Source organism: Cyanistes caeruleus, chromosome 2 (genome assembly GCF_971803275.1).
Source record: "Cyanistes caeruleus chromosome 2, bCyaCae1.hap1.1, whole genome shotgun sequence".
Taxonomy (NCBI): Eukaryota; Metazoa; Chordata; class Aves; order Passeriformes; family Paridae; genus Cyanistes; species Cyanistes caeruleus.
In genome coordinates, this window is record NC_141702.1 from 10,174,310 (window position 1) to 10,191,797 (window position 17,488).

The following is a 17,488-nucleotide window of genomic DNA, read 5'->3' on the forward strand; positions in this document are numbered from 1 at the left end:
CACGCATAATTTGCAATTCCAAACAGGTTCTTTAGTCCAGGATTGCCCAGACTAAAGAACTATAACAAGAATATACTCTTATCCTAATCAGATAAAATGAAACAACACTTTGTGTTCACTCTACATTTTTCCTCTGGGTATTTCAAGCTGTCTGCCATGCACTTATGCCTATATACATTTCTGCCAATCATGTTATATGTAATAACCACTATATGAAAGCATGTCATGGAATTAAGACATTTGGAAGTATTTTCATTATCTGTGATAAAATGATCAAAATCACCTTTAGGTTTATAATAGTAGAGTAATTTAGAAGCTAAGATAAGAGTTTGGATATTGGAGAGACGTAGCTGGATTGGGAGATGTAGCTGGATATATGTATGAGTTGGTACACTGCCTGCAATTCCACATGGAACCCATGAGAAGGATAAGAAAGTGCAATAAGGCTCTTAAAGTGCTCTCAGATGCTCTATTAAAATTGAAGGGTAAGGGAACAGGAAATTTCACTAGAAAAATATACAGATACCTTGGGACCACTTTATCTATCATTTGGATTATATAGAGTGAAATATCAAAAGTTTAGATTTTTAACTCTTGGTTTATCAAGGGTCTTTAGAGGCTAGAGGTGCTGAGGTCTCCACTTTCTCTCCAGCAAAGTGAATGGATCCACATTTCTTTCTTCATGTAAGTTGACCCGTTGTCATCAGTGGTGCCAGCTCCAGATGCAGAAGCCCACAGGGTTTAACCCTAAGGTCATGCAGGTGTTAAAGGCTTTGCTGACCCAGGAAAGGGAGCTCAGTTCACCAGGTCTCATTTGAAGCACCAGAAGTCTCTGGTGCAATCCTGCAGCCTGGGGTGTGCAGAGTGCTGAACCCTGTGATCATGTTAGCAGGGCATTTACAGAGTAGAGAGATCTGATTTTCTAGGAAGAAGTCTTAACCCTGATGAGTGCTGCCTGCTGTTCCCTGGCGGGGGAGAAACAGCAGCATCACCATTAACGTATATGAAGGTGAAGTCGATGTCAGCAGTGGTCTCTTCCTCACCAGAGCTCCAGAAAATGCTTTGCTATTCTGAAGGCTGTAGTCATAAAACATTTTAGGAGTCCTTTGGAACAAAAATGCTGTAGATCACTGTAATTTTAAAAAAAATATTCATATGCCTGCACTGATTTTTCTCTAGCAGCCTTGAACTACCAACATCCAAAAGATTTGCTTTCTTTTTTCTTGGAGGTCTAGCTGTTCTCTTTCTCTCCCTTCACTGCTCTGGGTCCCCAGCAGGACTCTGGAGGCCTTGAGCCTCCCCTCCAGGGAGGGATGCCCAAGGCCACTGTGGCACTGTCCTTTTCACATTGGTGTTCCTGTTTTCCACTTCACTGTTCCATTCCAGGAGCTCTGCTTTGCTGTCATCATATCTGTAAATAATTTCAGTTGGAAAGAGTCTGATGGGTTTAGATCAGGCTTTGTTCTGTTGTCTCTCCTGTACAAACTCTTGTCATTAAAATAATGATGATCCTGTGGTAATGTTTACTCCCGAGAAGACCCCAGCAGAGCATCTCTGAGTAGCTCAGTGGTTGAGCCAGCCTTTGACTGGGATGAGAAGGGAGCGGTGTGGCCACTCACAGAGGACACCAGTGGTGGTGGAAAAGGTGCTTTCTTTGGCAAGGCAGAGTGTGGGACCGTGCTGAAGGGCTCCGGAGCCCTGCGGGAAGAATTGGCACCCTCCAGGACAGAAGACGATGTTTTCTCCAATGTAGGTGAGTGTTGACATTCAAATATTGTCGAGGGGAAGCTTCACAAATTTCTGTGTCCTCATTGGGGTGCAGCCCCACTGACCTTCATCCTGCACACACAGTTTTGTCCACACCCCTTGTACCCTGCCAGGTGTCATTTATTTCCCAGCAATGTGAAAAGAGGGGTCCTTATGGCAGGAATTCCTTGTGTTGTAGACTACCAGCTGGGTTCAAGTTGTTTTCTACTCACAGGTATTATTTGTGTCCTTTACAACTAAAGCATTGTCTTCTGAGGATGTTCACACCTGTTCAGAGTTAGGTGTGCAGGGTGTATCTGTGAATTTCAAGACAGGAGAAGGCAGGGTATTACTAAATAAAAAGCATTTGATTTTTACTACATTCTCAGTGATTAATTGAGCATGGTGGCTGAATTGAATGGTATATGAGGCCACATGGTGACTCACCTACAGTAGCAGTAATCCAGTACTCTGATGATTCAGAAAATGCTTTTAAGATGGCCTCATGTGAGTTGCCTTTTCTGCAAGAGAAGTTTCTTGCAAAGTATAGGTTGATTAGTACCATTTTTACTCTAATGCTTTCAAAAGGGCAAATTCCAATACATGATGAGAACTTCTGCCAGCAGTGCATAAAGGGGGCATCAACTCAGATGAGTGAGGAATTTAAATCCAGAGAACTGCCATGCTGGTGTGACATGCACATTGAAAATCTGAGAGGGGGTACATGGTGATGGGGCTAGACTCTCTCTGTCCATAAAGGTGGTTTCTCCTTGCTTGATGTTTGTCCAGCAACAGCAGTGGCTGTACTGGAATGAGGAGAACATGGAAAGGCTGTAATGAGTTTGGGAGCATGAGGTACAAACTATGAGAATAACATCAGATTTTGGGTTACTGTTTGTTTGCATTTTAAATGCAGGAACATGGGATATTGCAGATGTAAAATCCTGTCCTGTGACCTTTGGGACATTGTCAGATGTCTCCAGGGATTTAGGTGAGTGGCCTCTTGTTGTCCTTCTGTAAGAATTCTTCTATCACTTTCTTAGCACCTTGGCTGAAAAGGGCTCTCATTGATCACACATGGGTCTCCCCCCAGACCCATATCTCATTAGTTACTCTCCTTGCAGAGCTTGCTTGCATCTGCAATCCAGCACACCAGTGTTTTAGGGAGAGACATCAGAACCTTTTACTGAGTGCTTTCCAAACACATGTACTCATCTTGGAATAAATTAAAAAAAAATGCCTCCCCTGCAGATTCTTTCTTTTAAGTTGACTCACACAGAAGGTTTCTGTTGTGCTCTGATAACCAACAAATTCAGAGAATTTCAGACCGAGGGAGGGAGTGAATGTGCAGCTTGGAAAGGCTGTGTTAGAGGCTGCCTAGCCAGCAGCTTCTCATCCAGCAGAGTGAGGGATTTTCTGCTTGAGCCTCTCCATGCATGGCCTTGAGAATGATGGAGCATCTCCTCGTTTTACATTGAGTTAAGCCTCGTTTCTGGCTTTCACTTTGCATCTTTACAACTGTCAGTCTTCATTGATTGATTGCAAGCACCCCTGGTTCATTCATTCCCTGCCTACCAGAAACTCACATTTGACTGAAACTTTAGCTGAATGATGAATGCAAAGTCTGGTCCTGAATCTGTTAGAGATGCTAATGACAAGCGTAGATACATAAAGATATCTGTGCGCAAAACGGTGTGTGTCATGTTAGCCAGAATGTTGAAATTGGCTCTTAAAGCCAGATAAGGCAATTAATTTAACACATGCCATATTTAACCATCTATTTTCCAACAGTGTCAGTGGATTAAAGCAGTTCCTAATGTATAAGTACTCAACAAGGAAAAATATTTTTTAACATCTGCATTTATGCAGCAAAAAATCAAACTGATAAACAAGAGCATAAACCTCAGAGTTCATTAGGTGAAAGGAAGAAAGGAAAAGTCAGAGATGTGAAAAAAACTGTTTTATGAAAGATGTGAAGAATACCCTGGTCTGTTATGTACAGGCCTTAGAAATGGTCTAAGAGGAGTCATTCAGGGAGGCATGTAAATCCTACTGGTTGCTTTAGTTACTGAAAGTAATCATCAAAACAACCTTATCTTTTTCCTCCAGCAGCTCTTTCACCTGTGCTCTTTCATGGAGCAATCTGGTAATTATTGATTTCTGTTAGCTTGAGCAGAAGCCTCCTCACTGAAGGTGGTGGGAGTTGGAGCTGGATACTCTGGATGTGGCTTTTGTTCTGTAGGAAATACATCCCCCTCCTTAGGTCCCCAACGGAGATATGACAGAAGTTTACATTTCTGAATATTGTTAGTGTAGCCTCTCCTGAGTGAGTTGTTTTTAATAACTTATGCAGGTAGTGTCCTCGTCCAGCCTTTGTTAATAAATCCACTGTGATGAGAAGCATAGATTAACGTGTGGCTTAAATTACATAACATCCAGGCATCGTGACATAGCGAACAGACAGAGGCATGATTAATTGGTTTTAATAATGTGAATATATACCTATGTGATTATCTTTTAGGCTTGGGATTTGGGCTTTTTTTGGTTTAATTTTTTAATGAAGATGCTTTCCTATGTGCAGATAACATGAAGAGTAAATCATCTGAGGACAGTCCTTCCAAATGCTGTTGGCATGGCAGCTCGACTTTCTTCCCAGCAGATGATGCGTGGCGGGGGCAGGGTACGTCTCTTTGCCTTTCTTCTATAGACAAACAAGTGCACCAATGCAGGAACTCTCTTCAGTCCATTCCCTAAGCCTCAGACATCAGGGTCCACTTCCCATGCAGCTCATTTGCTGGTCAGGGAGAAATCCCATGTGGGTCTGGCTTTGAGCAGGTGCCCAGAGCTGCTGTGAGCTCCGTCAGGGCAGCAGTTGTGCACATGGAACCCTTGAGAACGGCAAGGAAGTGCATTTTATTTATATTTTCCCTGAGAAGAAAAACAATGCAGTAGGTACAGCCTGTTTTGGTGCATACACACTGGTGCAAAGTGCAGTGAGAGCTCCTGGGCAGCAGCATCAGCCCTAGGGGGCTGTCTGCAGGCTCCATGTCCTCCCTCCAGCAGCTGCGGGCAGATAAGCGCAGGAACAGGGCAAGCACAGGGCAATCCCTCCCCACACCCTGCAGAGAGCGGGCCAGGGACTTCCTGAGCCAAAGGCAGCAGCATGGGCTCTGTTTCAAAAGCCCCACGTGTTAGCAATCAACTCAGATTACTGAATTTGTGAAAGGAGTTCAAAGCTGCGTTTGGTTTCCGTAAGCATTGTGCTTCCCTCCCTCGCATGTTGTGTGGGAAGGTGGAGCTGAGTGGGCCTTGTCCAGGCAGCTGCGGCCCGGGCTCCGTGGGGTGGCTGGGGAAGAGCTGTGGGAGGACAGGGTGCTTTTCAAGCTCTGTGTGCCTTTGCCAAGACTTTAAATGTCCTTGGAAATACCCTGAACCCAGATGCAGAATACAACTCTGGTGCACTGTGGCAATTAGGATTTCAGTCTTTTTATGACTGGTAATGGGTGTTTTTTTAATTTTAAAAGAAAGACAAGCATGGGTCCTGAGTGACTGGAATAATTTGGCATGAACAGTGTGGGTAGTAGATGACCTTTTCTCTTTTGAGTTAAGTATTTCTGTATACCCCTGCTGTTGGAGGGCCTTTCCCTGCTCTTGCAGGAATGATGGCTGATGAGCTGAGCAAACTTCTTTGTGCTCTAGCTGCTCTGATTGCTTAACTGCAGGAGAACCTAGAGGGGTGGAATGCATTAAGAAGAAAAGATTGTGGTTGTCTTGCTTCTCTGCCCAGCAGTTACTGAAGCTCTGCAGCAGATGCATCATTTTGGCCGTGATTTTATAAATAGCACAGTTTGCTTTAAAAAGACTAAAAACAAAACCCCCAACCCCAAGCCTTCCCGTCCCTTGGTGCAGTGTTTCTTTACCCCTGCATTGCTGCAAAGGGTGCCTGGCCCTTTCCAACTTTGGAGCCCATCACGCCCACGTGGGATGAAGGGAGGCAGTGTGGGCAGCTCTTCAGCAGCGTTTCCTTGCACTACATTTAGCACATGTCAGACGTGGCACACTCTGGGTTTGATCTGCACTTGCAAAGCCAAGCAGAGCTCTGCTTTTGGAGTTACATATCTGTCTGAGGGTAGAACGATAGGAGCAAATTCAGTAGCTTGCTCCTGCAAATATCAGAGAAGTGTTTAGAGGATTCTGTCTGTCTTACAGCTTGCTTTTTTGTCCTGGTAGTTTTTTTCCTTTGAATCATCAGCCTTGATATTGATGCAGGGGAGTGGTGCATCAAGAACATGTATTCCCTGAATTTAGATGACGTAATGGTTGGCATTAAGGTCGGCGCTGCAGGCAAAATGAACCTTAGACAGTTACATGGCCTGTTAGCTCTTGCAGGCTTGGGAACTCAGAAAAAAAAAGCCATTCATAGCCTATATATGAGCTGGAGTAATTTTATCAAATCCAGAGCAGTACATGTAATGAGTCTCTTTGTTCTGTGCTGGGCTGGTACAGCTGAAGGAGCTGGATGCTGGCCTCCTGCCTCTGGCCTTGGCCTGCTCCCTGCTCCACATTGGGTTATCTTTTTGTGAAGTACCAGCAGTAACAACCCCCACTTACAAAAGGCTTGAGGTTTAAGTGTTGGTACAACTGAAAGCATATATACACAGAGGGAGAGAGGGAGTTAGTGGTAAAGGGAACTGGGCAGTCACTTCTGGAATATTTAAAAGACTCTCAAGCAGGCTGGTTTCCAAACAACACACTCCCATGTTGACATTCATTAAAGATACATGCTGCTGGTGGTTAATTCTTAATTATTGTCATATCTGGAGTCCTGTGTCCATTTCTGGGCTCCCCAGGATGAGACAGTCAGGGATATACTGGAGAAGGTCCAGCCATGCCTGTGTATGAGCACCTAATGGGTCATTGCCTAAGGTTGGCCCAGAGAGTGGGGAACAGGCAAATGGGTAAGAAGTGAATTTTCACTCATTCATAAGTGAAAGCTTTTCTTTATGGTGAGAGTGGTCAGGCAACAGAACAGTTTTCCCAGAGGGGTTGCAGACTCTCCACCCTTCAAAATATTCAAAACTCGGCTGCATTCCTGAGAAACCTGCTGTAGCTGAGCCCTCTGTGAGCCATGAGGTGGGACTAGACAACCTCCAGAGGCCACTTCCAACCTCACTGATTCTGAAATTCTCATTCTATCATCAGTCATTGTCTCTGCATATTCAGTCAATTAGCCCTTAGCAATCTAAGTCTTTGTTAGCTGGGGGCATTCAGTGTCTTGGATTTGAAGCCACATGGTCTGCACTGATGGCTGCAGTCCCAGCAGTCCCACCAGCAGCCTGAAGTGGCCAGGAGGGAAGGGGGCCCCAAAGTGGGAAGCTTTGTTCATCATCTTTTTTCCCTACTCATCATTATGGTTTGCATACTTTCCATTCCTTTCACAAAGAGAAAGAAAGGGGGCTGGACCTCTTTGGGTCCTGACATAATTAATCTTATCTTTGAGCCCAGGAAGTGCTCTACTTTCACCAGGTGCCTTGCTAGCTTCTTCTGCAGGGCTGTTCTTGATCCTCCTACCACTGCCTTGGAAGCTTTACTTGTATGTGTTTCCTAATACTCCCTTTGTGTACCTATGCCACACATCTGCTACTGCCCCTTTGGTGACTTTTATGTACTTCAGCTTTGCTGTCCCACAGAATGCATTGCAAACTGCCTGGTTTTGCTGCTATAAAACATCTAACTCACACAGTGTGGCTGGCTAAGCTGTTTTAGAGCACTTGTGTCTGATTCCAAGGCAAGGGAATACTAATTTTATCCCATTCTTCCAAGTGAAGCGGACCTGTGCTTTGGCAACAGTGCAGTGAAGTCTCAGAAAATCCACATTCTGCTTTGCAAATGTAACATCTCATGACCATGAGAGTCACTTTTTGTCTGTGTCTTGGCATCCTCCCAATGACTCCTTCTTGACTGCCAAAGCAAATTTTCCCCATAACCTAAGAGAACTCCCACGTCTCCTGACCCTGTGTCTCCTGACTCCCAACCTTCCTTCTGTTCCAGAGTTAAAATCAATTTTAATCCCTTTGTTTTATGGGAATCAGTAGCTTTTTTTTTCACTAAAAGAAGTCTTCAGTCTGGGGTTTATTTGATATTTTGCCTCTACTGAATTATGCTGAAGGAAGGTGCCAAATAAGGGATTCCTCCACCCAGCTATTGACCTATAATGCAGAAATTCAAGCTTTAGACTGAAAATTATCTACCCATTTCAATTGAATGTATTACACTTAGGCTACAAGTGATGTCTTGGCAAGGATTGGGTTAGGACTGTGTTCATAACACAGCACACTGCTGTTTGCAAAAGGATGGGTTTTCTACAGCAGCCTCAGAAAAGCTCAGTGCCATGGACAATATGCAGCCTACTGAGGGGTTTGCCCTGCCACACAAACCTCTCTTAAGTTTCTGCTGCCTATATTTTGGGACAGCATGCCAAGAGAAATACTGGTAGATTAGAATCCAAATGTACAACTCTGGATTAGAAAAATGTTAATCCTTGGTGACACAGACTGAGTTTTGCTGCAGTACTTTCCAGTTTCATTTTCCAGACCAGATAATTGGGTTCAGCCTGTACAGTACTGTACTCCACCCTATCTATCAGCAGGCACAGAGAACTTGCTGACTGTCTCCTTTGACCAGATCCTGCTGCTGTGGGGCCCTGTTTGCCTGCTTCCCAACGCCCCCCAGGGCACATCTGTCTTCTCCCTGTCTGCCCCTTGTTACATGGGGAGGAGTTACTGGAGACCAAGGGCATTCAGGCAGCTGGTGCTGGGATGGACTTTCTGCCTGCAGAGGTGCTGGCAGCCTCCCTGATTTCTGAAAACACCTTCAATATTGTGCCCTTCAGGATCTAAAAGTGTTTTCGTTGCATGGAGTACATGGAAACCACCTTGGCCTTGAAATGCACTTTGCAAATGTTTGCTGCCAACAGAAAAGTACAGCTTTGTCTGGGTGGAGTTTGCTGGAGGACTGGGGTGGGTCACAAGGAAGAACTTAGTTGGAAATGACATTTAACAGCTTTGCTTTTGTAAAAATGAACAGCAGGAATTGCCAAGGTGTTGGTCTGTGTCGGTGCTAAGAGAAACATCACCTCTGTAGGGGCTAAACCCACATGGGGAGCAGGGGCACTTGCTGCTGCATGGCACATTCCTTTTAGTGTTTATGTTAACAGGAATTACTGATCAGTTTTAGCTTGTGAGAGAATTGATGACCCAAGGAGAATCAGATTTAAAAATACTAGAGAGTATTCAAAGTTTAAAAACACTGTGGACGATGTCACTTTAGAAGGGAAATATGCTATACAACAGGAGAGATTTTAAGTCAGAGCTTTGGGATAAGTACATTTAATCAGAGCTTTGGGATAAGTACATTTAATCTGATTTCCACATCAAATCCAGCAAATTGTAAAGAATCTTATATTGCCCTTAATTTTAGTCTGAGTTGATTTTAAACACCCCTGGGACACAATACTTTGGGAAGAGTAATTCTGAGATGAGGCAGAGTCACTGCTGTCTGGACAAGTTTCATGCCCACATGTGACAAGGGTGGGGAATTAACATAAGCCCATTGCAGGCAGTTTGCCATCAAAACTATTTTCATGTTTAGAAGGATATACATAAATGCACTTTTTGAGGTATCAGAAGTTAAAGAGGTGAAAACAACAGTTGTGACTTTCCATGTGTTAAGCTATGGTCTGTTTTGCTCGCACATCCGTGAGAGCATCCATCAGAACTGCTGCCTTGCAGCTCAGGAGATTGAATTCTATTTTGGACTGGAATTTTACTGGGGAATGCACTCAAAATCAGTTGTTCCCTTTCCTTTTGAAGAAGGAAAGACATATAGCCTATATAGAGGGCATGGATTTTAAACTGAGAAACCTGAACAATGTTTATAATAATGTTTATAACACTTGGCAGCTAACTGGTCAGAGCAACTTTTTGGAAACAGTTTTCTTTTATCATTCCCAGCATGCTTTTGGTTTTGGCGCTGTTTCAAGTAGAAGTTTTTCCATCCAGCTTGTGATTTTTTTATTTTTTTTTAAGAGAAGTAATCAGCTAAGAGCTATTATTGTATGTTATGTTTTTAAAGTCCTTCTTCCTGTTACGATAAGACTTAAGATTGTTACATTCAAATTGTTAAACAATAAGCAAGTAGTCCTTTCAATATCTTATGCTGATTTATCTGCTTTTTTGCACCTCATTCAGTTTGGGTGAAGGAATTAAACTGGTCTGTTTTGCCTTCTTGACTGAGGATAGTTTGCCAGTGCTTTGTGGAGAGGCAGCTGAGGGCTTGCAGCCAGATTTTCAAAGGTACCAGATGCTGAATGATAGAGAAACCTAAAAGATTTTGAAAAGTTTTTTGCCCAGTTCCCATGAAATGATCAGAATTGATGCAGGGTAGGTGTTACCTAATTAAGGCCTATTTAGAGCTGTGTCTTAATGAGGTTTGGAAATCAGTGCCGGGATGGAATTTTTCTGGCTTACATTCAAGAAAAGAAAATAGAAAAGGAAGATGAAGTTGAGAATGTACTTGATTCTATTTTTTATGAGAAAGAAAACACCAATGAGAGCAATAATGAATGCACAAATCCTTTGTTAATATTACTCTTCCATATGAATAATTGCCCAGAGAATGGTGTGTTGCAGTGAATGGAAGAGCCTGTTGTGTCTGCCAGTGTTTCTGGATATACCTCAATCCTTCTTCATAAAATTAAAAGGAAATATTTGACAAGCCACGCTATTAGTTTTGTAAAGCTTGTTTTCTTGAAGTGCAGGCTGGAAGAGCTTTTGTTTTTGTATGTGTTTTTCTGCCCTTCTTTAATTTTACTCCTGTCATGAAGAGTGCTGTCACTAATTGTGAATTGGCAATCAATGTGTATGTCCTAATAAACTTTTAAAATAAATTTGTAAATGTTTTAACACATTTAAGACATGCATACATGCACATCCAAATAGCACATGGGCAAGCAAGAAGACATCAGGCATTTTTGCAGCATTTGTACTATTCATGTGAGGCTGGGAAGCAGTATGGATTTGAACATAACTCCTTCAAATGCTTGCCCTAATAGGTGACCCATCAGTGATTGACCTGGACTCTGACTGGAAGGCTCCCACAGAGGAGTGGGGAAACTGGACTGGAGATGAGGAGCATCAGACAAGGGATGAGAAGAAGGTGAGGTAGTGCTGTTGATGGCCAAGGGAGACCTGGTCCACGGGGTCAGTCTCAGCCATGCTGGGGTCTCCAGTCTAGCCCTGGAGCCAGGCTCCTTTGGTTGTGGAGGCTTTCTCATGCTGGGAGGAAGTGCCTGGCATGGTCCCTGCCTGACCTGTCTGAGATAGCTGGAGCTGGAGCAGTCTTGCAGGAGGCATGAGATGGGCTGGGGGAAGCTGGCTGGTTCTGGGAGTTCACCATCTCCCTGGTATTGCTGTCCTAAGGAGCAAACCCTGGGTGTTTGCACCCTACTGCTGCTGACCTTTTCAGATACCCAGGACTTAAAAGAGGTGTGGAGTCCAGAGCCTTCTCAGCATCTCAGGCAGCCAGGACATATTTATTTAAGTTTGCTGATAAGAGGGTTTGGTGACAGTGATACAGTGGTATCTTGGGTGGAAATGTAGAAGCAGAAGTCTTGCTGTTTAAATACTTTCTAGAAGCTCAGGGAAATGCTCCCTTTGGGCAGCAGTGGGAAAAGCATGCTCAGCTTTTTGCACATGTGTTAAGATGAGGTGTGCACCCTATCCAGAGGGACAGCCCCACTTGTAGACTGACAGAACACACTCCTGGAGGTAACCAGTTTTCCTGAAAAAAACACAAAATTATCTATCCTAGGACTCCTCTTACAAAATGTCTGATGCTTTCAGGATTTGCCAAAAGGCAAAGCAGGCATTCGTTTCTGCCTTTCTGGACCTGAAAGCAAAACACAACGGAAGAAGAAGAAAATGGAAGTGAAGGAAGCAAGGGATGGAGCTGGACTGAGGCAGGTGAGTATTTTGTATTCCAAGAGTAGTGTTTGGTTTTCCATGAGCAGGAAGGGATTCTTGTCTGTTAGGATGACCTAAGGGAGACTTTTCTTCCTCTCTGTCTTCTGGCTTCCTCTTCTCTTTTCTCCCTGTCTTCCCATAAAAAGAAATTATGAGCACAGTGAGCAGTGGAGTTTTGCAACATGGTATTCCCTAACATATTTTCAAAACCCTTTGATTTTGCAGTACAGAATATCGTGCACAAAACTTGGAATGCAATTGCCTAAACATTTTTTCATCCATGATTAAAACCAGATGCACTCCAAATTTAGTGTACAATTGACCTGTGTTTCATCTGTAGCTGAAGGTCACCCAGAGATATCAACAGCAATGAGAAGGTGGTTCCCAAAAGTCAGTGAAGATAAAACAAGGCCACTGATATACCACTAAAAAGCTTATTGAGAGAAAAATGTTTCAGAGTGCAAGAGAAAGGTTGTGGAGGTTGTCAGTTCATTTGGGATGGGAAGTGCAAAGGACCAGTGCTGACTGGCTTTTGGACCAGTCCTTGCCTGTGATTGGTGCTCAGTGAAATAAGAAATTGCAAGGGGGAGTGCCTAAAATGTCCAAATCGTATTTCATTCACTTGTCACAGAATATGTTTTTTCTAAACATGTATGGCTGCTTTTTTTAAAAAAAATCATTCATCTTCCCCTCACACCCACTGTCATCTCTCATGATCCTTGAGACGATTTTGCTCCCAGATCTCCTGATACTCCCATTTTAAGGGAAAGGTTTTAACTACCTTACTGACCACAATCCACATAATCATTAGGATACCCTATCAGTTCCCAGAGTGCTGCCATACCAGTCTCTCTCTTGCACATCCAATTGGTTGGTTTAGCTTTGTATGTAGCTTCATAAACAATCTTAACAGTGCTGTTCAGACTCCTCAGGACAGCATTGCTTCTTCAGATGTGTTTTTGATGGGCCAGAAGAAGCTTGTGTTGCATGTCAGCCCCAAATGCTAGTGTCTGGTGCCCAAAATGCTGCTGTGCAAGCTCAGCCTTCAGATGGACAAAGGCTCTGAAGCCAGATCCACAAAGCTGCTCATCAGACTCCTTGTGCTACCTCTCCAGTGTTCCTGTGGACTCTGGTCATTTAGCAGTCACTGGGCACGTCGTACTCTTCAGTGTCACTGCACAATGACAGTACTTTCATCTCAGTATTTCTTGCTGCTCTTCTGTTCACTGGGGGAAGCAAGGGGAAAAATAACACTTGAAAGACAATTTCAACACTTTAATCCCCTCTAAAACAAATAAAGGAGGTAGGTAGATAACATGGCAAACTATTCTAATCATGTAAAAATTAATTTGTCCTGCAGTTTCTTTACATGCCCCACAACAATGACATTTTCTCTCGTATTTTGTACTTGCCTATGCTTCGTTTAACTCATATGCTTAGTGAAGCATATTGTTTCAATTAAGCCCCAACAAGGTTTGCAAACAAGAATGGAAGAAGGCCCCAGGGACTTGATATCTACAAAACATAGCAGTGATGCAGTCGGTGCTTCCTTGGACATTGTTAATAATTCACCCAATAACGGTAAGTGATTGTTTTTGCACATCTGATGAATTTTCAGAATAATGTGTAATCTAAGAAGTGCTCACAAATGCATTTTAAAGTGAATACGTGAAATGCTTCTCCTTCAGCTGCATATTTTAATTCTTTGAGAGAATTACTGCATTACTCAGAGGCTTTTCTGTGACAAATACCTGTTCCTCTCAGAGTCACTGAGCAAAAAAAAGACTCCTATTGAATTTAGTGACAGTAATTTTTGCACAGCTCTTTTCAACATGAAACAGAAGCAAATACGAGTGAGTCAGAGCCCACTAACAATACTGAGTCCTCCCCATGACTTTGAATTACCCTTGAAAGTAGGTGGCCCTTCTAAAACACATCTAAGAACCCTTAAATCCTCTTCATTAAGCAAAAAGCAAATGGTTCTCAGGGATGCAATTGCATGTGGAAGGTTTGTGCACTGTCCCTGTTTGTATGGCAGGCATACCTGGAAAAAAGGAGAGGAGGAAGAGGAAGAAAATGAAGAAAGAGACTTGAGGAAGCTGTGTAGCTGCCAGAGTGCCAACCCGATGGGGCAGACATGCCAATGAGCTGCACAGATTCTGCTTTCTGCGATGCTGCTGAGCCCCAGGCAAAGAGAGGCTCCAGGAGACCTCCCAGCGAGAGGAAGAGAAGAGGAGCAGTGAGCCAGAGAGCGTGAGTGTGTGAGAGAGCGAAGAGAGGGAGCAGGCTGTGCACAGGAGGTGGTTTTGAAACAGAGTGGCTGTTCATTGCAAGCTGCTGCCCTTGATCAAAAGCTGTTGAATGGGGTTTGACTGGTTGCATTAAGTCCTTTCAGTTTTTTGCTGTCACATTGTTCGTCAACTTGTAGTGTTCTATGCCATTGTAGAAATAGTCGGGCTGTACCTGACTGTGATTGTGCTTTGGTCCCATGGAGGATCCACCAGCTAGTCTGGTCTCCTCTGGCATTTTTGCAGAGGTGCTCATCGACAGGCTAGTAATGTACAGAAAGAAGCACTGTTCAGAAACAAAGGGAGAGTAACATGGGTGATTCTCCAACCTCCTAACTCTTTTAAATCCTTGGTGGCTGCTATTGTCAGACTTTTGCCTCCTACCTTGCCATATTTATACTTTTTACCCCACATCAGGCTAGTTTGCTCCTCAAGGAACATTTCTAAAGGAGGTTTTTAACTTGTTTGGAAAGATGGTCTAAACCCATCTTTCTCCCTGGATTTCATGGTGGGCTAAAGTTTAAAGTCTGTATGTCCAAAGCATGTTGCATTTGTACTTATAGTAGACTGAGGTAACTTTTAAAAATAATTTTTCTTAATCTGATGTTTGGAAATTTTTTATCATTTTGTCACTTGAATATTCTAATATAAACTAAATTTGTGAATGAAGTTTTTAAGTCAGTTTAGTGTTTATTAAAGGGTGTGTATTTCTCCTTGTCAGAGGGCTCATAGTGTGGAGGAGAGAATGTGTTACAATAGAATACTGTGGTTTATAAACAATGCTGAGCTGACACCACTAAAAGCATAAGACCTTTTCCCCCAGAGGAGCTGCAGCTTTGGTGGTAGCTGGAGAGGTGGGTCTTCAGATGGTCCTGAGACTCTGCCTGACCCATCCCAGAAGTGATGCCTCAAAGGATGAGATAGTATTTCTCAAATCTCCATCTGCCTTTGACCCTGTGCCTTTGGAGATGGAGGGGGACAATTACTAATGCATGTTAAATGTGTGCACACTTGTAGGCTTTGGGCTGATGCTGTGAAACTTTTCACTAGGACAATGAATAACCAGGGATGTCTGTGGTTTTACACTGCCACAGCTGCATTCCTGTTTGCATCATGGAGCCAGCGGAGAGCTCTGTGCTTCTGCCATTGCATCCCTGATCCCAGCTTGTCTAAGCTTTACCTGCAGCTCAACACTTTTCCCTGATGGCCTTCATCTGTTGCATAGCTGTCAAATCAGCTGTACCCTTCAGAGAAGCAATTAACTGCAGCAATGTATTTGTGTTTAGAGTTTAGCTACTGTGTGTTGAAGGGCAGTTCTCTTGTGCTGTGATTTTTGGGGTAGTTAGCTGTACTGTGTGCCCTGAAATTTAGCACAGTCGGATTCTTTCAGACAGGCTGGGGAGGGGTAATCTGAACTGATGCCACTTAGCAGCCCACTGTCTAGGATCTGCACCTCTTGGTGTTTGTGTCTCAGTGTAGGCGAAATATTGGCAGTTTGGACTGAACAGACCAAAGAGCTTTTATCAGGAAAGTAACTAGTTTGGAATAGATGCATAACAAGAAAATGCATGGCCTCACTGGAGGAACAGGTACAGCAAGTTCAAGGATTTAGAAGATGAGCTAATGAGTATGTGGGTAATGAACAAAGTTCTGTTATCTCTGAAGCCAATGGAAAACATTCATTGACCTCATTGGGGCCAGGATGTTGTCCATGGCCTTTGCTTAGCTTTGAAGATAACCTCTGTCATCCAAAAAAGAAAGAAAGAGAAAAAAAAGAGATAAAGAGAAGCTCACAAGATTGGTGGACTACAGATTTCTTCTGCTTTTTTCTCTATATCTGCTTGTAAACTTTTTGATGTGTTTGTAATTATGCTTTATTTCAACATTTTTCAGTATTTCAAATGTCACTGTTTTTATAATAAAAAATTAAAACTTTTGTCCAAAGCCCAACACTCATGAGCTGTTTTATTTAATTTGTATATGTGTAAATGAGAGCCTGTTTTTGCTGTGTTCCATTTTCAAGCTTTTTCTAGGTACTATATTTTTTTTTTTAAGAGATTCCCTTCATTTGAACTCTTATGTTTAGGAAATCCTTAGGACTTTATTTTGTTGTTGGGATGAAAGAATAATCCAGACTTATAACACTAACAAGCTGACTGAGGTGCTGATGACAAGCAGCAGCAAACTATATTACTGTTTTTCTATCAAATTCTTCAGTACCCCTCTTTGTGACTTCAGTGGTGTCTGAGGCCTGTGTTTTCCTTCTGGCTTCACTGTTTAACTTCTGGGAAGTCATCACAGTAATACAGATGGGCTCAATAGCTTACAGCAGCACATTATTTAATACCACACTGTAATGTAGGCAAAAAAAAAAAATACACTTCTACAACTAAATATTCCTGATCATAGGCTTTCCTAAATAACTGAAAAGCACCTTTAAGGGCCCATTGGGTGGCAATGTACATCATGCTTCTGTGATTCATCTGTTTTGTCAGCAGTTAGGAAAGGGTATGTTGGTTGTTGCTTGTTATGGCTGTGGCAGTGCTTGGACTGTACTATGTACCTGTACCACGTCCCCCAGCAGTGCTGCTGCACAGGCTCCCAGGGATGCAGAAGGGTTCTACAGTGAGACAACTGAATTTACAAAAACAACCAAACCAGAACACAAAGCTCTAAGCAACTCTGTCAACTTCCATTCTTTTACTTCCCAGTTGTCAGTCTGAAAAACCATCACACAGCTTAATAAATGGTCTCTGCAGATGCTTTGAAAATCAGACCTTTGAGTTCCTTAAGAAACTCCCTTTTATCACCACATGTTCAGGTTATTCCCTGGTTTCTGTGCTTTTAGGACAAAGGCTGTGCAGATCATCAGCCTGCTCTGCTGCTCCTGGCTCCAGCAGGGTTAAATGCGTGTGCTGGATCTGCACATTCTCCCAGTCTCAGATCCTTGCTAGCTGGAGACTATTGTAAACCCTCAGACAGAAGATTCAACATCCCCCCAACATGCTGAAGTATTGCTTTAGCTATAACTGAATGTTATCCCTTAGAAGAGTAAATTGAGAGTAGCTCTCTCTGGTCATTCAATAATCCAGTACTGTCTAATTGCCAGTTCATGGGCCAGGTCCAGCTGGCATCCTCTACCTTTTCCCTAAGCAATTTATTAGCTGCTTGAGAGACACTTGCCTTAGGACCAGCCAAAAGCTCTCCACATGCCTGCAAATGGCCCAGTGGCTGGAAATCAAGGCTCCGGTAAAGCCGCAGTGTGGGAGGTGGGATGAAGTGTGGCTGGCAAGCATCTATGATCTGGTTAGGGGCAAGCCGTTGATTTTTACAGGAGCAGCTGTAAATGATGAAATACAAAGCTTTAAGTTTCCACTTTCTCTTAAAACTCAGTCTGCTCCATTTCTGAAATGATACTCTTTCTTGTGGGCA

The 17,488-nt window shown here is 43.1% G+C and overlaps 1 protein-coding gene and 1 long non-coding RNA gene across 2 annotated transcripts in view; one reads left to right on the plus strand and one right to left on the minus strand.

Moving 5' to 3' along the window:
* LOC111926057 (uncharacterized) overlaps positions 1-16,006 on the plus strand; it is a 30,835-nt gene extending 14,829 nt beyond the window's left edge. The window contains exons 5-11 of the mRNA XM_086875764.1: positions 1,538-1,753; positions 2,663-2,737; positions 4,328-4,426; positions 10,859-10,962; positions 11,649-11,768; positions 13,232-13,349; positions 13,807-16,006. Of these exons, the coding sequence (XP_086731890.1) occupies positions 1,538-1,753; positions 2,663-2,737; positions 4,328-4,426; positions 10,859-10,962; positions 11,649-11,768; positions 13,232-13,349; positions 13,807-13,862 (788 nt within the window). The 3' untranslated portion in view covers positions 13,863-16,006. The remainder of the gene's footprint in view (positions 1-1,537; positions 1,754-2,662; positions 2,738-4,327; positions 4,427-10,858; positions 10,963-11,648; positions 11,769-13,231; positions 13,350-13,806) is intronic.
* On the minus strand, positions 2,323-4,909 carry LOC147654600 (uncharacterized). Its single transcript, XR_015282713.1, has 2 exons — positions 4,726-4,909; positions 2,323-4,634 (listed from the first exon to the last, which is right to left on the minus strand). It is a non-coding gene; the product is annotated as an uncharacterized LOC147654600 (long non-coding RNA).
* Positions 16,007-17,488: the final 1,482 nt, after the last annotated feature.